At 47.4% G+C, this 24123-nt stretch overlaps 1 protein-coding gene across 2 annotated transcripts in view; it reads right to left on the bottom strand.

The window, feature by feature from the left end:
• Positions 1-7833: 7833 nt before the first annotated feature.
• The window catches only part of LOC147614224 (transcription factor bHLH140-like), a 55753-nt gene continuing 39463 nt past the window's right edge, over positions 7834-24123 (bottom strand). For both annotated transcript variants that reach the window (XM_086780770.1, XM_086780771.1), the window contains 4 exons: positions 10562-11382; positions 9644-10445; positions 9250-9420; positions 7834-8400 (listed from right to left, as the gene is read on the bottom strand). In XM_086780770.1, coding sequence (XP_086636896.1) covers positions 8062-8400; positions 9250-9420; positions 9644-10445; positions 10562-11382 — 2133 coding nt within the window. In that variant the 3' untranslated portion in view covers positions 7834-8061. The remainder of the gene's footprint in view (positions 8401-9249; positions 9421-9643; positions 10446-10561; positions 11383-24123) is intronic.

Here is a 24123-nt window from a genome sequence, read left to right as displayed (position 1 = left end):
GAAACAGACCATTTTCACATTTCCACATTTGATGAAGATCTTTAATGAGTGTGTTAGCATGCATCCAGCACCCTTTCTCCTACAAAAGGTGGCAGACTTCAAAGGCTTATGTTGATTGGTTTTACCAGAAAGCGGTATAGAGTTATGGAAGAAAAATGACCAGGGAGGACCTAAGCTTCCTGAAGGTTTTCCAAAAGTATTGCCACCCTTTGAGTATGTTAAGGAAAATGAGAAGGTTGTGGAGGACTTAAAAAAACATGCCAAGTGGAGGATAATGTAGATGAAGGGTTTGATGTAAATGAGGACCATTATTGTGGTCCAATGCGCAACAAACCTGCTGAAGAGTTCAACCCGACTCTTGATGTGTCTAAAGGAGATTTTGTGCTTGTACAACCTTGTGATGCAAATTACCCAATATGGTTGGGAGTGACAACAAGTGATGTTGATCAAAACAACAACTCGATAAACTACCTACAAGTTCAGATACAATATTGGACACCAATTTCAAAGAAGAAGAATGCAAGTGATGTGGAGGTTTATAAGGATTGCTGGAACAAGTATTGGCGAGAGAACAGAAATGATCCTCAGCGCTGGGAAGATACTAGCTGCATCATTTGGGCATGGAAGCCCAAGGGTGGACGACTTCCAGAGAAAATCAAGATTCCAAAGGCTATAATACTGAAGGCCAAACAGAATCAATTGAATCAACATGTCAGTGCAGTTGAGCAAGAATGATTTGTTAGCACATGGACAACTAGCTTCGTAATCTTTTAGCAATGTTGTATGAAGCTACCAAACTCATAGTTCAATCATTATTTAAATTGTAAGGCTTTCTTAAGCTTCTTAAGCTTTTAGATTTATGGTTCACCCATTGTTCAAGAATTTTGATTCAATACAGATGGTGATCTTTTTAATTCTATCACCTACACTTTCTTACAACTTAAAGTTACATTGAATATCCTTTCTTTATTAAAGTTTCTGTGTTTGATGGTCAACTGGAGGCTATGTGATATAAACAAGCTTAATTCTTGGTGTGCATGTGTGTGTGTGTGTGTAGGCAAATTTACATCCCACCACCAACATCATATATACTTGTTATAAATGTACAATAGTATATAAATCATATCGCATTATTCAAATGCTTGTTGAGAACATCCAATAATAAATCTTGCATATCGCACAGTAAACATTGTATTGGATCTAACAAAGAATGCTTGTTGAGAACATCCAATAATAAATCTTGCATATCGCACAGTAAACATTGTATTGGATCTAACAAAGACTTGTCCCAAAATTGTGCATATTTTTCAAAATTCCTAAATTTGAGTTCTGAGGTGGAAGACAAACCTCAAATCGAGAAGGCTATAATAATGGAAGAGGACAAAACAACAAAGATGCTTGTAGCAAGATGGGACATTGGTCTTGAGATTGCTATTCAAGATATAAGGAATGGCACATTGAAGCAAGGAAACTATAGCTCAATGAAAGAAGAGAAAAGAAGAAGACAAACATAACTTGCAACTATTGTGGCAAGAGGGGACATTGGGCTCAAGATTGCTATTCAAAGTAAAGATATATAAGGAATGTCACATTGAAGTAAAGGAATTATGCCTCAATTAAAGAAGAGAGAAAAGAAGAAGACAAACGTAACTTGTTTGATGTGTGACTGTAGCCTATCGAATTCGAATTACCGGTTCCTATCCTAGTGTAGCGACAGTCTATATCATATTAAAATGGGAGTAATCGTCTCTGTTAGCACATTCATCCCCAGTTTCTGCCCATGTTTGGTGTCCTTTTTGGTCCATTTTTCATGGCCCTTAATTGTGGGCTGGCCACCCCTTTTTTATATATTTTTCTGGGATTTTTCCCAGCCTGGATGTATTTTCCCCAATCGGCCAGCTACATCATGTCCAGTCGGCCAGGCCCTCTTACCTATAAATAGGTGGACTAGCCGCTCACTTTTCCATCTTGCCTAGTCTTTCATTTGCTCCCTCACTTATGAGACACTTTCTGTCTCTTGCTTGGGACTATATCACTTCAGTATATTCAGCATAGTAGCTCCATCTCTCTCTCTCTCTCTCTCTCTCTCTCTCTCTTGCACTCTCTCCTCAGCACACTCTAGTGCTTATTTGCTTCCGCTCTGTGCACTCATTTACCATACCTCGAATCATTAACTTCATTCTCATTACTTTTCCATCTGTTCATGAACCAATCTAATCTTAGATGTGAAGCACCAAAATTTTCTTTGTTAATAAAACTATCAAAGATATCTTTTATTGTTGTGTTAGATGGATATACCATTGTCCTCCATAGAGTGTTAACTTTTTGGAGCTCCATTCCTCTTCCTTATATGGTGTTATCCAAATTAGCACATAAATCACTTTCATGCATAATATGAAAAGAGGACTTCCTACCATATTCTAGGATTATTCATCCTAGGTTAATTGAATAATTCTCATCATAACCATGGAGAATTTAATTTTTAATGTTTATGCATAAATAGTTAATTAGAAAAAAGAGAAATTTATAGTAATTCATTTTTATGATAAAAGAGAAATTCCCATGACAATGGAAATCCATGTATTCCAATGAAGAAAGAGAAAATTTGGAATACTAAAATAATGGATATTTTATTTAAAAATTAAAGAAGAATTTAGTTAAATTTATTGTTATGCATGAATAAATGGAAATCACTTAAATTCAATGAATGAAATTAAGTAAAATAGTAACTGAAATATCACCCTTTTTTGAGAGTGCACAGAGCGGAAGCAAATAAGCACTAGAGTGTGCTGAGTAGAGAGTGCAAGAGAGAGAGAGAGAGAGAGAGAGAGAGAGAGAGAGAGAGATGGAGCAACTATGCTGAATATACTGAAGTGATATGGTAAATGAGTGCACAGAGCGGAAGCAAATAAGCACTATAGTGTGCTGAGTATAGAGTGCAAGAGAGAGAGAGATATGGAGCAACTATGCTGAATATACTGAAGTGATATAGTATCACTATGTTCGTGAACGGGTTCTTGCTGGAGATTTCCGTTTGGAGTAGTCCTTCAATGGAGAATGCTGCAGATTTGTTCACCAAGCCGGTTTCTCAAGCTTCCTTGGCTCCTCATCTTGGTCTTCCCGTAGTATGTTCAGCATCTGGTGCTAAGAGGGGGTGTTAGCACATTCATCCCCAGTTTCTGCCCATGTTTGGTGTCCCTTTTGGTCCCTTTTTCATGGCCCTTGATTGTGGGCTGGCCACCCCTTTTTTTATATTTTTCTGGGATTTTTCCCAGCCTGGATGTATTTTCCCCAGTCGGCCAGCTACATCATTGTCCAATCGGCCAGCCCCTCTTACCTATAAATAGGTGGGCTAGCCTCTCACTTTTCCATCTTGCCTAGTCTTTCATTTGCTCCCTCACTTATGAGACACTTTCTATCTCTTGCTTGGGACTGTATCACTTCAGTATATTCAGCATAGTTGTTCCATATCTCTCTCTCTCTTGCACTCTCTACTCAGCACACTCTAGTGCTTATTTGCTTCCGCTTTGTGCACTCATTCAGTCTCATCCGTAGTCCGTGTGTGGTGTACCAGGATAGATGCACCCCTCTTCGCTAGCGCCCAAGAAGACTATAGTGCCAAGTATGGTAACCATGTGACAAATCCATGGCTAGTATCCTCTGTATGTACATGACAGTTCGGAATAAGGCCTCTCCCACCATAGGTGTTATAGCAACCTCTGCTCAAATGATATGGTGAAGGATAGATGGTTTGCTACACACAATCAATCTAGATAGCATCAAAATCTGTGGATGCTCTATGCACTCCCAATCTGTCAGCATGCTGCTGATGAGCCCAGTGCCCAGAATGGGGATGCATACATTATCACCGGAGTCACTAGTGTGTCAAAAAGCCAACCCTTCGTCTTGGGCTCGTGGAAGTGCCTGGTGGCACAGTCTCTCTAGGAGGGCAGGTACACCGTATCCCCAAGTCAATTTGTCCTGTGATGCTTGTCTTACCAAAGCTCGTGAAAGTGACCCTCAAGTAGACATGCGTTTGGCACCTGGCTGCCCAAGTAGGTGATCTCTGTATGTTTCCTCACACACTAGGGGAAGTATAAAAAACCACGACCTTGGTCTTCCCAAGCTTAACAGACAAGCCCCTCTGCAAACATAAGTCCACTAGGGTATCCATGTGCTTATGTAGTCCCTCTTGTGAGTCTGCAATAAGCACTATATCATCAGCATATAAGAGAATAAACACAAATGTGCGTGCTAGGGATGCCCCTTCACCCCTCACTCTATGAATAAAGTCTGAGATCCCATCAATGTATATCCAGAAGAGGGTGGGGCATAGTGGACAGCCTTATTTCACCCCAATAGTACTAGATATCTCCTCTGCCAGCAGATCTCACCCTCCTAACCACTGACTAAGCAATAATGCCCCAAATCATGTCCAAGGATCTGTAGGTGTTGTAGTAGGCAGTCACTTGGCACCATATCAAAGGCTTTGCGGAAATCCACAAAGCAATAGTAGAGGCCATCAGCCTTGGCCTACTCAATGAGGATGCTAAGTGTGAAGATGTGATCCAGGGTGGAGAAGGTATGCCTGAACCCTGCCTGGCCTCGTGCTATATGCCCCTCTCTGATTTGAGAGCTGTCTCTAGCACGGATCCATATAGCTAGGTATGGCCGATCATGATGATCATATAGTTATTGGGCTCCATAGTGTCCCCAGCTTTATGTATGGGTGAGATGATGTGTGATGACCAAGTGTTGAGAAAACCTTCCACTAGTTCCCTACAAACATGTAAGCCAAGAGGGGCACAAGGGTGTCGGCTGCATGTGATAGGTGCTCCAATCTAATCCCCTCATGATCATGGGAGCGACATTTTGGAGTTTCCAGATGGCATTTTCCACCATGGTTGATGTGAAGAAGTGGATGTAGTGGGGCGAGGTTCGGGTGGGTGTGGGTGTGGGAGTGGGAGTGGAGGCTGATTGGGAATATGGTAAAGTGAGTGTGCATAAGTGTGCCAGATGTGAGGATCTATGATGGGTGTGGGTGGGCGTCGTTCCCTCAACCTATGCCAGGCATCCTCAAGAGTTTCCGCTCAAGAAGAGTTGGTATATCTCCCAGTATAGTTTTATCACATATGCTCGTTTCTTGCAGGTGAGGGAGTGTCACTACCTCTCGCTTGAGACGAGCACATGCGGAGTGGCACTCATCGTCATACCAACCATTCTGGGGCATGGTACCCATCCAAGGCTTAGCATTCGATCGAGGGGTGTATGGAAAGCTGTCTATGGCTGCAGAATGTATGGTGTCAGTGAGTTGGGAAGTGGCAAGGGGAACTGATGGGTCCATATCTACCAAACCATGATCAATGTTGTCAGCATGTATGTGGTCACATTCGTGTGTGAAGTGGATTTCGGTATAGCGGGAGGTGGGTGGGGGTGGCGGTGGCGGTGGCGGTGGCGGTGGATTCGGTGGTGTACAGGCAATGGAGAAGGAGAGGTAAGTGTGGTCGGCTCCAAGAGGGCATGTGGGGATGGTGAACTTGGAGATGAGTGAAGCAAGCTCAGGGAATCCCACAGTATAATCCACTGTGCTCGATCCTCCACTATATGGAAAGCTTGTGAGTCTGCCAAATAGGGGCCATTGTGCCATCCTGTTATAAATAACGAGATCATGCCGTGAACCCAACTCTAGGCATATCTAGTGATAGCTCCAAGGTCCTGAGAGGCCCGCTGCAATCCAGTGCCCTCTTGGTCATGTGCATGTAGTTTGATAGGGTCCTCAAAGCTATATAATTAAGACTGCTCACTCTTGGTCCTAGCGTTGAAGTCCCCAATAAGGAGAACTTCACCTAGTCCTAGCATGGCTGAGATCTCATCAAACAATGATGCATAAGGGGATTCGTTCCTCTCCTCTGCCTGAGTGGTTAGGTTGTCTTGACTATTGTGTATAGCATATCACGAAGTATCTAGTGCAAAGTAGCAAACTGCCACATGTATGTATCTAGTGGGTGTAAGTTGTAGCCTAACCCACATGAATCTGGCATCCTCAGCCCGCCTGACTATGCTGATCATACCCTGAAGGTGCAACCTAAATAGGACTGCTACTCCTCCTGACCCCAGTACTCCTGTCCTGCGGGTATGCCCATGGTAAGTCGACTCCCACTGCCCCAATGCTTTCTCATAGGAGTCCTCTTGGATCCCCATTATGTCCCAGATTGCCTTGAGGCCATCTTTGAGTAGTGAGCCCAGAACTGGTTCCTCCGCGCATGCATTCAGGTGCGTTTCCATCTGACCAATAAGACTATTCAGCTGTTGGGATAGGCCGTCCCATTTCCATGACCTTCATGGCATTCTGTTCAACCAGGTGGGCACAATTTCAGATCCCATTCAAAGAGAGAGAGGGTTATGTTGCTACCTTGGGGGCCTGGGCAAGGGCGGGTGGGGAAAGGGGAGAGAAGAAGGCGCAGGTGGGGCAGCATAGAGAGAAAGAGAGGGCACAGGTGTCCATTTTGTCAAGGAGAAAAAGGACCATAGGTGAGAAAGAGAGAGAAGACGGCCTAGCCCGGTTTTGCAATGGCAAAAGCAAAAAGGAGCGGGAGCCGGAGAGACAAGCCAGACTATTGCCCTCCATCTTGCAGAGAAGACAGCCACCACCCTTACCAAAGCAATTACCATACTCAAAGGTAGTTGAATGTTTTCATGCACATGGATTGCAAATGGATCATCTTCCCCGACCTCTCATAACAGGAGATCAACCGAATTATTTAGTTGGATCTACTCGGCCTATGCATACATCAAACTTGGGTGTCATCATCAGAGATAGAGAAAAAAACGTGAATTCTATAGGGAGCATTTTTTTGGACTCACTAGGGATGGATTCTTTGAGATCCCAAGGTACATGTAGATCCACAAGTCACATGCTATGCCCATCGCAATAGGTCAGCTCAGAGTATCCTCCCACCGCCTCCGAGTAGAGATCAGGAGAGCCAAGAACATCCCACAATATGAGCAGATATGCAGAGTATGCACTCTAGGGGAGGTAGAGGACGAGGCTCACTATGTTCAGATGCCCAACCTATTATGAGATACCAGGGAGATTTTATAGCCTCTTCTGGGAGAGTTTTGAGCCACTGGCATGGGTGATGCAGTATGAGACCAAAGACGTCTCGAGATGTACTTGATAGTGCTCATACGACAAAGGGACGGAGTTTTGAGAGGACATGCTAAAACACAATACCAGCCCCATACAAGACAGTCTAGAGATCTATCACTGATTTCTTCACGACACGAGCATCCCCATCAGCCACCCGTGCCGACATTGTCGCATCTCATACCAGCCATACACGTGGGCCATATTCACATCCCAGAGGAGTCCTAAGAGGGCAGATCTACTCCATCCTACGTGGCAAGCACCCCCGACTGAGGATCACCACACACACACACACATCCATGAGATTCTTCGACAACATGACATGCCCTCACCATAGCCACATTTGGAATCTGGAGGCTTTTAGAGTCATGTTTCAGTTTTCAGTTTCTTTTTTAGTTTTTCCATGGCACTGTATACCCATGGTATCATTGTACTATCCATGGTCTCATAGGACCTTTCAGGTCCTTTGTAGACATAGACGTTAAAACACCACTTTTGCAAAGTCACCCTTGTGAAGAAAAAAGCATAGACTGTGAGAGAGGGGCAGCTCCATCAACTTCTTTACTAATCACTTGACCCAGTTAAAAACACACATCACAAAAGACCTGAAGCAACGTCATATTTGAGGCAAGACAAGAATCCACAAACAGTTCTCCCCTCAAGCATCAAGACATCACCACACAGTCTTTTTGAAAATTTTAATAAATTTACATTAGCTATTGTCTCCAAGAACTCTCTTTTGATTACATAGGCCCACTCATTGCATAGCTCACATAAAATGAAAAGGTACACATTGGACACTTAAGTTGGTAAGCGTGCTATTGATTCAAAAGGCACTGTGATATGTTCTGTTCCTAATGTTTACAAATTGCTTCTTATCACACCACAAAAAAGCAAACCAGCATTCTGTATATTCAAATCCTCTGCATGCTCTCCAAGTTTGCCATCATGAGGTACCCTTTCTGTACCAAGTCAGAAGGAAAGGGATCCTTACACGAAAGTATATGCTGCTTTAACCTTGGAATATTTGGTTGTACACTTCGACATCTGTGACATAGAAGCTTCAATTTGAGCAGGGAACTCTCATCACCACAAGGTTTTACTCTTCCTGTACTTTTAAGTTCTTCAAGAACACCCTTTGAATCACGAAAGAAGTTCGTCGTGAAAGAGTTCCAATGCTTCTTGTTCTTCAAGGAAGGTGAATCAAAATCTTGGCTAATTATATGCATGTGCAGTTGTCTCATTGATGGATCCTGCATAAAAAACAGTATCAGCGATATTAACTGAAAATCCACAGACAAAACTCTCTCTCTCAGCAGTTTGATTGGCTGGATACCACACAGACATCTATTACCGACTTCTTTGGCTCCCACCCACAAACCCTTGTTAACACTCCCATGCGAGACCTGATGGGACCAATAGCCCATGACAGAAGCATTCAACCCCGTCAAGTAAGCACCCCCAGGCCCGTGGCGCACTGGTACCACTGCGCACTCGTGGGGTACTCCGTGAGAGGGCACAGCCCCTCCAGAGCTAGACGCCTTTTGTCCACGAGACTCAGACCCTGGTACACGGTTAAGGAGGAGGATGACACATTGTGAGTCCAGATGCATGAGGTTCTTCTGCTGCCTGCTTTATTGTACACATAGGGTCTATGTAGTGCGTTGTCCTTGTTTATCCTTTGAGAATGTAGTCTTTTTTCATGTTGTCTTGACATCTAGTTTACTCGTGGATCATAGATTCACATGTAACATCTTTTTGGTCTCAAAGACCCTTCAGGTCCTTCAAAGATGTTAATAACATCTTTCTTTCTCACTGTACACGTAAGGCCTGCATTGTACACAGGCCTTCTTTATTTTTGGCACTTTTTTATTTAATATTTACGATTTCCAGTTTACACATGTAACATATGTAACACTCTGGTCTCATAGACCCATTGAGTCTTTAGTAGGCGTTAATAAACTCCTCCCCCCCCTCCCCCCCCCCCCCCCCCCCTCTCTCTCTCTCTCTCTCCCCATACGTGCACTCACACACGTCAACTCGAATAGTCAACTCGAATAAAAGAATTTTTTTGAAAGAGTCACTCGTGATGCCAACCATACCGAATGATAACCCAAACGAAATGCCAATGATTGATCTTGATCAAGTAGCGATTGAGCCCATATCTGACCCAAGGTGTGCATGTGTTGTAAAATCGATAGGTGTGAGCTCCTCAAGTCTTCTATGCTGTCAAGGCCATCTTGTCTCGACACCACAAGAAAGTGTTTTCGCCCCTACATTTGTGAGGCACCAAGTGTCAGAATTGGAGACAGCAATGTATTTTACAAACATCAACGTTGCATGGTAATATAACTATGTACAAAGATGAAAGCAATCCTAAGAAGACAAATATCGCTCATGAAAAAAGGAGATCACTCAGCAGCTACTCTCTGCACAAAATAGATTAGAAATGGACTATATACTCCATTCAGAATGACAAAAGCAGCTCTCAAATACCTTTGGAAACTTATCAGCAATTAAGATTGCTTCCTGTGTTACTTGCAGTATGGTTTCTGTGTGCTGTTCAGGATGCAGAACCATTGTCCTCAATACTTCTGCCCAGGGCTCCCATTTCTTTGACTTGAAACCTTTAGCATCACGGCTTGTACCAAGTTTGTGTGCTTCCCCTTCAAAGACACCTGCCTTACTATATAATCCAGATGCATTAATGCTCTCAGCATTGCCATGTTCTAGTAAGCTTGGCCCAGAAACCACAGGGTCACATCTATCTGATATATTATGTTTGACATCAGTGCCACCACTTGGAACAGCATCTTTCGGATCTTTGTCTTGCCTACAATGCTTTGCTTTCTGGTCACTGCTTGCATTGACAAATTTACGTTTTGCCGATTGCATCAAGAAAGAAAAAGCATTAAGAGGCTTAGTTTTATGCGTGTCAGCGGCGGCTGTACCGCTCGAGTGTGAAATTTGGCCAATACGTCCCTCTAAAACTTGAGATTCGACAGCTGACGCAAACGCCCGGAACATACCAGAGTATGCATCTCTCAAAATTTTACAACCTTCATCATAGTCTCCTTGCAAACAGTTTGGTCTTTGAGGGTTCATGTTCGGACCAAGAACATGAATAACATGTGTTACACCTTCAGTAATGTACAATGGAGATGTAGCAGGGAGAGAAACAGCAAGAGCTGAACCTGGATTCAACGTCTTGGCACATTTCTTGGTTTCAATTTCTAACTCATCACCTGCAGCTTTGAAAATTGCTGCATTGACACCCCCACCTCCTGCTTTCAGACGCCTGCCAAAACCAATATTTAAAAAAAACTACTCTTTTTTTGGAAAAGAAAAATTCTCATAAGCTGACAAATAGTATAAAGAATTGGTATCATTCCAAGAAATAGGGAGCCCTCTGACCAATTTGTAGCATTTGCAATGAAGTTGCAATACAGTCCGCAACTGGAGTGTAGCTTGGTGATGTCTCCAGCTATTGCTGAAAACTCTTCAGGTTTCAGACCACATGCTGCTGCCTTCTGGCGGACACGAACCAGCATATCGGAATCTTCTTTCAGATCCACCAGTATGAGCCTGAGCCCGTATTGCTTGAATTTGAGCAGAAAATCAGAGGCCGTTTCGATGATAATTTCTGCAGCTCTCTCGTGATCGAAATGAAAGTCTGAGGTAGAAATTGATGGAAAAGCAAGTGTTCTAGTGCCTACACCCACACACGGGCTTAAGCCCTGTTCAGATCTACACTCTCTTTCTCCCTGTTCTACTCTTGAAAAGAAACTCCCATTGACATTACCAGACAATGGAATATGGGATATATCATTTCTTCCTTGACCACCTGTCTCAGAAAATTGCTGGTACAAGCCAAATGCTTTCTCGACTTCACCATCTGTACGACATGTAACAATCGAGGAAAAGCCCTCAATTTTGGATGGCATCTCTCTATTCTGAGCCATGCGTTGTATCGCAGCTGGAGCGCCCTTTCCCTGCAAGCCCCCCTCATGCTCTGTACGTTGTACTGCACGTTGTATGCATGATCTCACAGGTAAGTCAAGTACCAATGCTTCGGCTTTCACATGGAATCTCCTTGCTAGCTCAAGAAATTCATGCCGCTGGTCTTTAGTGAGGTTGCACCGATCTATAATCACACTAATCCCCTGGTTTAATGCCTTTTCTGCAAACTTCAAGCACTGTCCTTTTGATCCCCGCTTTCCATTGGAAATAATGTCCTGCAAACATTCAAAAACATGGCAGAACAAGTTACGTCGATATCCTGAGCAGCTTTGACAATTTATACAAAGAAATAAACTGTTTTTTTTAGCACTTCCCATATGTGGTCCATTGGTTTGGATATAAAAATGGGATCATGGGCACCCCATTTGTTGATGCCTGGTGGGTGGTTAGAAAGAGAGAGCCGCAACCCAGTCATGAAATTGAGAGGGAACAGCCCCTCATCTTATGTTTTGGAGACCAGGCAGCCAGGACCAAATTCCTCTGAAAGAGGGTTTCTCTTCGTTGCACCAAAATATATACAGGAGATAACCTCACACCATTACAGATTGAACACTGATGAAATGGCATGGCTGAGGTCATGGAAGCTAGGAAAGCAGGCAAGTGGACAATTTGCCGTGATGGCCAGGTGATCATCACAGATAGACACCCCGCATGATGGCGAGGGCGCAGGGCCTATGAGACCAAAAATGCCTCGGAAATGGCAGTTTGGAATTGTAATGGAATTGTAATGGAACTCTTTGGTCAGACATAGGGGGGGTTTAAAGAGACATACACTGAGAGAGATGTAGTCTTTTATACAGAAACTCACCAAAACCCTGAAAGAGGGCTACCTAATGTCACAGGATACGGATGGGAATAAGCCTTCAGGAAGCGAACACGCACCACTGGACGGATGCGTGGTTTTGCACGGGGGTGGGTGGTGGGGGTGCATCTTTAAGCACCATATGCGACATATGCTCAAAGTGGTAAGATGGGATGAGGAAGAACGGTTTATGTGGATGCACTCAGGCCTGGCATGAGAGTTATACAGAATGCAATGTGCTACTTCCCACCAGAAAACTCGAGTTTGCTTGCAGTGAAACAGAAAGTGGGGAGTCCTCATATGCACCTCTATTTGTTGACATTGCAAAGTTCTCCCAACAAGGGGACATACTCTTTCTACCGGACTTCAATGCTTGGAAAGCAAGCAAGCAAGTGCAAATGTATGATGTCCATGATGAGGCCATCAATTGTCAGAGATTGATTGGCTGAAATGGGATTATAGAGGAGCAACAAAGATAAGGGGGTCTCACAACTTATGGTAGGCACTTCCTAGAGATGGGGGGGGGGGGGGGGAGGGGGGGGTGTTGTGCATGAACTGGTTATATACAACAAGATGACAGATGGCCACAGTCAAAGAGCCTTACATCCTTCCCACATGCAGGGGGGAATGGTGGACTACCTCATGGAATCTCCTGCTCTCATACCACATCCTGAATTTCACCATCCCAGCCCCACCCATTTTGGCCAACCATGCATCTCTCTCATTTATAGTCTCATGCCCCATTTTGACTCACACCTACACCCACATCCTCTTTCGCCATAAGCTTGATCATGTATATAAGGACCTAGATCTATCACTACCTCTCTCTCAGATCACAGCCCAACTCTCCTCTATCATCCATAACTCCACCCATGCCAACTTCCCCTACACCACACACTCTACGGCCAGCCTACCAGACCAGTGGATACCTAACCCCAAAATGGGTGGTATGATGATGAGTGCTGGACCACCAGATTGTGCCTCTTACATGAGAGGGTAGATCACATTACGCGAGATGTAGCGTAGATTTTGCCAACTCACCCCGCCCAAGAAGAGGGCTTTCCTTGCCAAACAGAAACAAGAATTGTATCAGCTCTTCCTGAGTGAACACAATGCGAAGGCACATTTTGGACAAGAAGAAAACCCCCACTCCCATCACAAACACTGTCATATGGGAGGCATATGCAAGGCAGCTATATAATGTGCCGGATCAGCCCATACCACAGATGGCACACATCCCCACGCCCACATCATCCCATCTTTTCAACACTACGAATGTACCAGACCCTAAAGAAGTTGCATATAATCGTAATGGGAGGGCTAGAGATCACGAGGATTTACGAGCGAAGCACTTTGCACATGGACACAATGTTTTAGCCTCCATTCTTGCAAGCTTATTTAATAGAGCAATATGTGAAAGCTTCCCCCCTTCCTGGATCACCAACACCATCATTCCCATTCATAAAGCAGGGGACTACGGATCTCAATAACTAATGTTCAGACGCCCAGCATATTATGAGATACAGGGCAGATTTCACTGCCTCTTCCTAGAGGGGTTCAAAACACTGGCATGGGTGATGCAGTATGAGGACTAGAGATGTCTCAGGATGTACCTCATAGAGCTCAGACAACATAGGGGATGGGGTATTGAGAGGAAATGTTGAGACACAGCCAGCCCCACTGTAACACTGTACTCATCAGGGTCAGGTTACAAGAATGACGAAGCTGCTGTAATCTCTGTGCCCGTGTCAAAGATTGTGCTGAAGAATCAGCAAGCTGATGAAGTTCCATATCCAAGAGATGAGAATCACAAATAGTGGTTTCCACCCATCGTGGAATCTTGGGGGCAATGGAGAAGCCGGGCAAGGAGGAAGTGGGGGTGGAGAGGCAAGGGGTAAATAAGTTGATGATGGAGAAGCTGGTGGTGGAGTTGGGGTGGCCGAGGAAGGAGAAGCGACCTCAATGGTAAGCTCGGGATGAGAGCGAGAATCATCTTTTTTTTTTTTCAGGAAAAAGATCCTTCTATTAGTTAATGAAAAAACAGCCGCAATGGACTAGATACAACCCCGTAGGGCTAGATACAAACTCACCTCATGGATGGGGCGGGAATCAAATGATCATAAGGGAAGAGACACTTCTCCTCTCGGCTGGCCGCTCTATGAGGAGAAGGCTATCTCATACAGAGGTTGGGGGGGGGGGGGGGAGAACAACCACACAGCTAGTTTGTAATGCCAAATGGGGTCTCCGCCTCAGGGCCATGCCTCCAAAGCCTCAAGAAAGCTTCCCGCCGCTTCCGCATGCAGTCAAAACCTCCTTGTAACTTCCCCCATTGACCGCGGAGGGTGTGAACGATATCAAGCCATATGCTCCTGATGGTCTCAACTGGCAGAGTGTGGGTACCCTCGATGGCCTCGCTACATCTAGCACGCCAAATGTGCCAAGCTGCTATGCTACTACAAATCTCCCATCTCTGACATGAGCCTGGCTGCCAGTCGCCTATAGGTGGGGCTATGACTGGTACTGCAGCAATACAATGGTGAGAGACCTGAAGGGCTAGCCCTCCCCCATCCTCCTCATAAGCCCTAACCACTCCAGCCTCTGTGGCCCAAGCAACAGTGCCCCAAGTAATGATCCAAATCGATGCCTTGTCCATAGCGAAGATGTGGAGAATCCGCTGCCAGATATGCTGAGCCTTCGGGCAATCCCAAAGGCAATGTCGCTGAGACTCCTGAGGGTGGCCACACTGCGTGCAAGCTGCTGGCCGACCTCCAACTGCCAACCAAGTACCGACCAAGTACCGACCGCCAAACTCCTGTGTGCCATCAACCAAAGAAAGAGAGTGATCTTTCTAGGCCGAAAGCTGTCTCAAAGCCTCTTCCGAAAATCTGAAAGGAAGCATTGTGATAGGCCCTGAGACTGCCAATGTGTTGCTACTGCCGGTGTGCCATCTATCTCAGGCATCTGGATCCTCGGCCTAGCCGCGCTGTATATGCAAATAAGGCGGCATCCATAGTCCCCTCCTGATCCACGGGATCATGCCAAGTCCACTCTCCCGGGTCCCACTGCAGACGCGTGAGGGGTCAGCACTCCCATATCCATAGCTGCCATAGTCTCTCCCTGGCCACCCTGGCCGGTGCTGTATCTATGTGCCATTCTCGTGTCCAAAAATCAATCACCCTCACCCTCTGCAAGCTGCAGCCTCTAAAATCCTCCACGGGAAGCTCTGATCTCTCTAGTCTGCCGTAGGATCCAATAGAAAAAGTGAGCAAACCACTATCCTCATCTGCTCCGTGAACCACCACGAGGATATCGTGTCTGGTAAACACGCCTAGCCACCACAGGGGGGGAGGGGGGGGGGGGATATAGGAGTCAGCCACTCTGAGGGATAGCGGAGTCAATGTCGATGCTGAGCCTATCTCTACCCCGAATCCTTGTCAGGCGGCCTCTCTCCTGCACCTCTGGGGGTAACTGCCTGTGTGCGATCCAATCTCCAAGAGACCTAGCTGGTCCCATGCTCAAGGCGCCCCAAGATACATGAGGTCGGGCCCCTAACATGTGGCCATTGAGTAAACGGATCAAGGGTTCCAGACCAAAGGCTGCCGAAGCCACTCCTCTTAGGCAACTGGAACTATCTGTCTAAGGGCTAGCCTGAGTTGATCCCAAGCACGAAGTAAACTGGCTACAAATCTGTCCTCAAAAGCTAGGCTAAAAGAACGGGCTCGCATCTCTGTGAAGATCCATCTGGTACTTTATGGCCAAGGGCCCCCAAGACTCGAGTGCAGGCTGAAATCCAGGCCAATAAGAAATCCTTCTAGGGCTCACCACCAGGAAGGAGTCCTCTAACAATCAGCTTGCCTAGCAGGGCACGACTTTGGATAGCAGGGTCGATGACGCCTAGCCCCCCTCTGCGACGAGGCTGAATGATCACTCTCCTTGCCACCTTGGCCCTAGCTGGCCTCCCATCACTGCCAGCCCATAAGAAGTTCCTCATCAATCATTGTACCTGGCCAATACATACCCGCGAAAAGGCCCAGCACGAAGTGATGTACCACATGGTGGCTAGAAGCACCTAGTTCGCCCACCACCACACTGCCTACTAGGGAGAGCCTCGCCAAGCTCCAATATAAGAGCTTTTTCCAAATAATCACAAGAAGGGAGGCGAGCTGCTGCTCGGGAGAGAGATCAATGCCAACCTGGCAACCGAGATAACGAACTGGAGTGCCCCATGGGATCCACTAGAAAGCCTCAACTGGTCGCCAAGTCAGGGTGGGTGCTGAACCTACCCTGAAACCACACGACTTGTGCCAGTTGATCTGCGCTCCTGATGCGCGGCAAAAAATCTCGATCGCCTCCGCAAATCTCTGGAGATTCCCCACATCTCCTGCAAGGAAAGTTGTTGTGTCGTCGGCAAGCTCCGAGTACAACAGCTCCTCTTGCGTGCAGAGGGGAAGACACAATCCTTGAAGTCCGGTCTCTTGGGCGAAGAGAAAACTACTCATGGACTTGGCGACGAATAGGAAGAGGTACGGTGCCAGAGGACAGCCCTGTCTAACCGAGCGGGAAAGGGGAAATCTATTGCCACGGGCTCCTTGAATTAGAACCTGGCTGTGTGAGGCTGAATGAAGTCCTGAGACTCCACGAATCCACTCCATGGGGAATCCCATCCTGCTCATTGTGCCCTCCAGAAGCTCCAATCCACCCTATCGTAAGCTTTCTCAAAGTCGAGGAGTAGCACAATGAGGTCCTGCTACCGCATCCTGGCCGAAGTTGTCGCCTCCCAGAAGGTAAAGATGTTGTCCAGAATGCTCCGATCCTGAACAAAGCCAATCTGAGTGTCGTGGATCAAGTCTGGAAGAAAAGGCTGAAGTCTCCTGCTGATGGCCTTGGCCAAGATCTTATAGGCTGTCCCTAGAGGTCTCCATTGCCAGATCTCCAATCTACCACCACCATCCTTGGGAATCAAGTAAATCAAGGCCTCTGAGAGCCTCTCTAGCATGGCCCCCTTGGAAGAAAAGGCTGAAGTCTCCTGCTGATGGCCTTGGCCAAGATCTTATAGGCTGTCCCTAGAGGTCTCCACTGCCACATCTCCAATCTGCCACCACCATCCTTGGGAATCAAGTGAATCAAGCCCTCTGAGAGCCTCTCTGGCATGGCTCCCGATATCATAATCTCATTGAAGGCAGCATGAAGGCCGCCTTCCACAAATGAGGTCCCAGTGTCGAAGAAAGAAAGGGAGACTAGAAGCCCATCCGCCCTCGGGCATTTGCCCCTAGAAAGTGCCGTCAGTGCCTCCGCCAACTCCTCAGTGGTGAATGGTGTCAACAATACGAATGACCGAAGAGAGAGGAGAACCACCTCCCTCGTGTGCCGCCAGACCCTCTCACGCACATCCCCACCTATTTTACTCACTGACAGAAATACACACCTCTCTGCGTCCCAGAGGGACCGAAGGAGGGGAACCAGAAAGTGAGACTCCTGATTGGAAGAATCTTCCCGCATCGGCGGGTGCGCCCCTCTGAAAGGTGATGCTCCTGAGAAACAAAATGTCTATGGGTCCCCCAACTATGGCTCTCTGAAGCTCACCTCAGAGGATGCCTCATCTCTGAAAGCACTGAGGCCTCCCTAAACCCTGAATCATAGAAACATGGGACGGGGAACGGGAACGGGGACGGGGAACGGGACGGGGACGGGGCAAAAGGCCGTCCCGGGGACGGTGGAAAAAACGGCAATCTGAAAACGATTGTTTTTTTTGCAATTTTTTTTAACACACTTGATTTACACTTAGAAACCAAGACATTAAGCACAAAATTGCACCAAAAAGAGGAGAAATGCATAGTCGTATTAGCAAAAAACTATAATGGGGCGCCGATGGCGTGATAAACAAAAGTGAGTGTACAATCTAAACAAAAATGCCAAATGGCATAATGAAAGGCCCAAGGAGGGTGTACACTCAAGGCAAAATGACTAAGTGCCAAGATACAAGATTGCTAGCAAAAAAGTGGGGCAAGAGTCGAGACTCGAGACTCTAGACTCGAGACTAGGCAAGAGGCTGAAAAGGGTGAAGATCAATCGTGACCTCCTCAGTGAAGTCCTCCATAGGCTGGTCCTCAAGTGGGAGGGGAGGGGGAGGTGGGGGGGACAATGCCTCGGGCACAACCTCAAGCTCCTCTAAAATCTCGGCCCTCTGCTGATCAGAGAGATGTGGGTCCTGCTGTGCCTGCTCCCATTCGGTAAAAGGATCTGCCTTCTTTGTCAAGCCCTTGCAAAGCATTCGCAAGTTGGCACTAACAAATACCAAATCATTTGCACGCTGTACACCAAGGCGGTTCCTCTTCTTAGAGGCAATGTGGCTATAAACTGACCAGAGTTGCTCTAGGCAACTGCTACTGCAAGCCTGTGAGAGCACGCGCACAGCAAATTCCTGCAACTTTGGAGTTTCCGCACCATAATCCTCCCACCAAAGTGCAGACCCTACCTTGAAGCGGTCCGCCTGTGCATCTGCCAAACCAAAAGCCCCCCGCTTCTCTCTATAAATCTGCAATTGGTCCTTGATTGTGCGGCGATCCTCCTCACTAGTGTAAAGGCGATCCAAGGTTTGTCGAAGGCCTTTGCTCACCTCTTTGTCCTTGTGTTGCCCTTTGCCTTGAAACTCAGGATCAACAATGTTCACGAAAATCAGATGTCATTGGTGGTGACTACTCTATGAGCGCCGGTTCGCTTGTAGCCGCAAAGCTTACATACCCATGGTCTTGAACCACCCCCTTGACCGTATTGCGAGCACTCTGCCTCATCCCACCAACTCCATAAATGTACGGCGGGCCTCCTCCTTCGTGATGGAGCGGGTGTTGAAGTGGTGGAGGCGGCAGCGGACCCGGGTTGAGGAGAGGAAGGGGTTTGAGAAGAGGATGCCATAGTGATAGAGTAGAGCTTGAGATGGATGGTAGAGCTTGAGAAAGAGTCAAGACGGAGAATCGGGATGGAGATGTTGGAGAAGGAGAGCTTGGACAATGGAGAGGGTGAGCTTGGAGAGGGAGAGCTTGGAGAGGGAGAGCTTGGATGTTGGAGAAGGAGAGCTTGGAGAGGTTGGAGAGGGTGAGCTTGGAGAAGGAGAGCTTGGAGAGGGAGAGCTTGAGCCTTGGGTCTTGGAGAGGGAGAGCTTGGAGAGGAGAGGGCTTGAGGAGAGCATGGAGGTAGAGGTCTCTTATATAGAAGAAGAGGGAAGCCATGTGGGAGAGAGAGACTCAAGGAAGATTCAAGAAGCCTTGGAGCCTTGGAGGAGTTGCGCATCACCAAACGGCCAGGACAGATAGCCGTTGGCGCCCCGCCAACGGTCAAAAACTGCCGCCAACGGTCAGTTTGACCATCCCCGTACGGACAGGGAACGCCGTTCCCGGAACACGTTCCCGGTGTCCCCGTCCCGCTGTCAGGAAGCCGTCCCCGTCCCTCCGTCCCGCGGACGTCCCACGCGTTCCCCGTCCCTAGGGTCCGTTCCCCCCGTCCCATGTCACTATGCCCTGAATGTTCCATGAAACAATCCGCATATCAATCTCTGTGTGCTGCGGCACTAGCGGAACTGCCCTCCACTCGAAGAGTCTTCGCGAGGGTTTAGACAGGGAATTGTCGCAATCCATGCAGGGATGAATGCACGCCAAGTGGGCACTAATCATGTCCTCCGTGTGCCGCCACTCTGTCCGAGCGTGAGCGTATGCATACTCCGGACTCCATTGATCACAATGGATGTATCTGTAAGAAGGGAGAAGAGGAACTACGACAGAGGTATGCATGAATACAAAAAGTAACACCTCCAAGCTGGAGGCTACCATCTCCCCATCCTTGCCTCGATGGGCTGAACCTCAAAGCTCCATCCTAGCCAAAGGCCAAAAATGGGTGAGAATGTCAGTGATGCGAAGATTGTGGAGATGATGGGAGAGCTCGATCGCCTATCCCTGGATGGCAGCAACCACCAGCTTGGGATCCCACTCCGTCCCCGGGGCTGCACTGAAGGAGAAAGAGAAGATCATCGCGCCGTTATCTCCGTAGAGGGCCTGAAGTGGTGAAAAACCACACAAACCCAAATAGGGGTTACTGTCTCCTCAAACATGTTGGTCCCTTCTGTTGGCAGACATCGGAAGAAACTATAGTCCACAGGCTATCCCAAGATCCTAGGGGCCCCAAGGTGAAAGAGCCCTCATTGGGGAGAGGGCAATGGTCATCTCTACCCGGCTTAGAAAATCGATGAATCAAGCGACGGACGGAACCCGTCGGTTGCCTCCGCTCCAGGTCAAGGGCTGTTGGGGGGTGATGAGAGTGCTGTGAAGAGGCAATTGGTGGGGGGGGGGGGGGAGGGTGAAGAGGCAATTGGGGGGTGATGAGAGTGCTGTGAAGAGGCAATTGGGGGGGGGGGGGGAGGGGGAGGGAGGGAGGGCTCGGATGATGAGGGCGGGACAAAGTGAATTGATGCGGGTAGTGTCCGTGTCGAGGATGGGAGAGGAAGGGGGGGAGGAGGTGGAGGAGGTGGCGAGGGAAGGCGGAGAGGCGAAGAGGCGGGGAGGGGTGCTGCTGTGAGAGATCCATTGGTGAGGAAGACTACGGGGAGGGGCCGCCGGGGGCTTAGAGAGGCCGGTCGGCCTCACAGAACACTGGGGGTTGGGAGGAAGAGGGGGGGGGGGTTCCTCGACTTGGGACAGGCCGCCATACTGGTGGGGCCGGAGGGACCCAGACGTAGATTGGAGAGGGCTCGTCACCAACGGGAAAATGCTGAGATAAATGCTCACAACGGTTCTCTGACAGAACCGAACCCTCTTGCGCTCTGCCAGCCTAGCGTGCGCGGCAGCGGCGCTCGGCCCTGGTGGACGTCTGGCGGCCCAAGCAGAGGCCAACTGTCCACCACTCGCCAGCAGTTGGGTCGTCTGTAGAGGCAAGGCTTAGTGCTCCACTGCCTGAGGGCCTACCTCTCTCCTTGTCCCCTGGTGACGATCAGCATGAGAAACGAGAGGAGGAACCAATGGAGACGGCCTCCTGGACTACCACAGAGGGCAAGCTCTGGCTAAATGACCTATCTACCTGCAAATGAAACATTGTCCTGGAAGGCTTGAATACTCCACACGCTGCTGTATGGGATCGCCCCTAAGGCTAGGAATACAATGCGGCACACACTTTGACGAGGCTACACAGATGCGGAGGGATGGAATCCTCGCTGCCCTTGCGAGCGTTAAGGCAGCAGTGGGGGGGGGGGACTCCATCACTCTCCCAATGGCACCACGAATCACCAAGAGAAGAGGAAGGCACTTTTTCCTAAGGCCTGGGAAACAAACCGTCACTGGGAATCCCGAAACACCAGCCAGAGGGTTAGACACTCGATCAAAGTCGTGCTGCCACCGCAAAGAATGCCTGCATCGTACGCAATGCAAGGGGACTCAGCTGCATGACACGGTCTAACGCCGATGGCGAGTCGAACTCCACCCGGTAGTACGCAAGGCGGCCACCAACAATTTTTGCAAACCAGGGTGGAGTACTCAAGTGAGGCAACAGTCGTTTGGCGAGAATCTGAAGATCCGCTTCGAAAAAAGAAATGCAAGTAACAGCGGCCTCGGTCAGGGATAATTTAGCGACTGCCATGGAGTCCTCCTGATGGCGAAGACCAGAATTGGCTGAAGCTTGCCGAATAGAGCAAAAACCCCATAGGGCCAGAAAGCACCCACCTGCACGGGAGGGAAGAAAAGGACAGAAGCAGAGAAACACAAGGAGGACGGAAACAACAACAACAACAACCACAAAAAAAAAACAAAAAAAAAGGGGGGGGGGCGCCACAGGTGACGTGCAGGCCGGGGGGGAGCTCAAGAGCGAGAATCATCTAAGGGTTCAATAAAGTGAACATTGCGAGAAATCACCAAGGATCACGACTCCGGATCCCATAATCTGTAAGCCTTGGAATGAGAGCTATATCCAAGGAATTTGCACTTCCTGGACTTGGGATCAAATTTGGATCTATCAAAATCAAGGATATGAACATAGGCATCACAACCGAAAACCCTGAAATGAGAGATGGAAGGTTTCTGTCTAGTAAAAGCCTCCTCTGGAGTCATATGAGAAACCGCCTTTCTAAAAGAACGGTTGTTGATGTAGACAGCAGTGCTCACAACTGTGTGGTCGCAATCTTGACCAAAGTCACCCACTCTTGGAAGTGGGAGAAAGCTTGGGATTTTTCTGCCAACAAGAGATAAACACAATTTCCCAAACTTTGCGTAGTAATCGTCAATAATAAGCATAAAGTACATGGCTCCTCCTAGGGTAGTAGTCCACATGGAGCCGCACAAGTCCATATGAATGAGCTCCAGAATATGAGAAGCCCGACGAGTAGCCTCGTGAGGAAAGGCATCTCGGTGTTGCTTTCCATGAAGACAAGCCACACAAGTGGAGTGGGAGGGTTTCAGTGGTGGAAGACCCTCGACCATCTGACCATCTGTTGAGAAGACAGCAAATGCAGAGAAGTATAATTCAGATGCCCGAAGAGAGCATGCCACAAATCCGTATCCACATGAGCTACCAAGACATGATAGCTGTGAAGAAGTTGCAGCTGATGAGATTGGGACTCATTCAAAGAGCCACCAAAGTCCTTCAACCGATAAAGATCGCCTTCCTCATACGTGTGGCAATAATCTGCAAGGTGCTGGTGTTGATGATCTCGAAATAGACACCATATCCTTTCTCCACAATCCGAAAAATTGAGAGGAGATTGTTGGAGAGCTTGGGGACATGAAGCACATCTTGAATGGTGGAAGGCTGGCCCGGGAGGAGTTAAGTCACACATTACCAACCGAAGAGGCCTCCAGGTTGAAAGCATCACCAATGGACACCGTCAAATAGCTAGGACGAATGTCATGAAGAATGGTCCTGTCACGAGTCATGTCAGTAGTACACCCACTATCAACCACCCAATCCATAAGACGTGAGGTGGAAGGAACAGGAGAGTCAGAGGAAAGCTCCTCAATATCGATGAAGACAGTCTCCTTGATGGAAGAGGGAGTTTGGTTGGTGGATGAAGAGGTTTTTTCTTAGCAGAACCACCTTCTCTCTTCTTCTTGCGACAATCAGGCTGAATGTGACCTTTGAGACCACAATAATGACAAGTAAGCTCCTTATGAGTGGGATTGTTGGCAAGTTTGTGGTCACCTTTCTTGCTCGTGGAAACTTGGGACTGCCATTTGCTTTTGCCCTTAGCCTAAAGAAGGGTCTCGAAAGTATCCTAGCTTGTCTTCTTTCTCATGGCCCTATCTTGAAACATGCCAACAATGGTATGTAGATCACGAGAAGTGATATAGTATCACAAAAAGTAGAGAAAGTCGGGGGAAATTTGGCGAATAGCCGATTGACAAAGTCCTCATCAGTAGCTTTGCTCCCCAAAGAGACCAAGTAGTTCTGAAAGGTTATGAACTTCGTAACATAATCAATGGTGTTAGCAATATCGGCAATCTTCAAGTTGGAGAGCTAATTCTCCAAGGCTACCTTCTGAGCACAGTGCTCATGATGATACCTCCTCTGGATGATATTCTACAATTCTTCTGCAGTTGCCGGTTTCATGTTGAAGAAGATAAAGGCATGAGCCCTTGCATCTTTGTCAACCCAAGTATCAAGCTCAGCTTGAGGAGAAGTTGCATCGGGAGAGGCATCAGTACAAGAAACAATACCCCATAGCCAATGATATACCAAAGGAGAGTCTTCATCTGTAATGCCCAATCAAGATAATTGGTTCCATCTAAGATGAATTCCTTGGGAAGTTCAGGAATGGAAGAAGAGATAGCAGTTGATGTAGAAGCCATGGAATCCTCCTCTTCAACCGGTACTAAAAAGCTGCAAATAGGAACCCAGGGCTACCAACTCTCCCTAGAAGCTAGGTGAGGGGTCATAAAGAGGTGTTCTGTATTTGGTATCATAGAAAATTTTAGCCTAATGTAGACGTAGCGACTACTTCAAATGGCTTATCAAACTTTGGTAATTCGAGAACAACGCTTGTCACTGAAGCAGATTTTAATTTGTCGAAAGCACTCTAGCACATGGGTGTCCATATGAATGGGACTTCCTTCTTTAGGAGTGCAATCACAGGGAAGCTATTTTTGCATACTTGGATATAAAGATTCTATGCCAACTTGTTAAA

This window comes from Cibotium barometz, chromosome 42 (assembly GCF_041138505.1).
Source record: "Cibotium barometz isolate CiBa-2024 chromosome 42, ASM4113850v1, whole genome shotgun sequence".
NCBI lineage: Eukaryota > Viridiplantae > Streptophyta > Polypodiopsida > Cyatheales > Cibotiaceae > Cibotium > Cibotium barometz.
The sequence above is the reverse complement of the archived record's forward strand: the minus strand, read 5'-3'. Positions and strand labels throughout refer to the sequence as shown.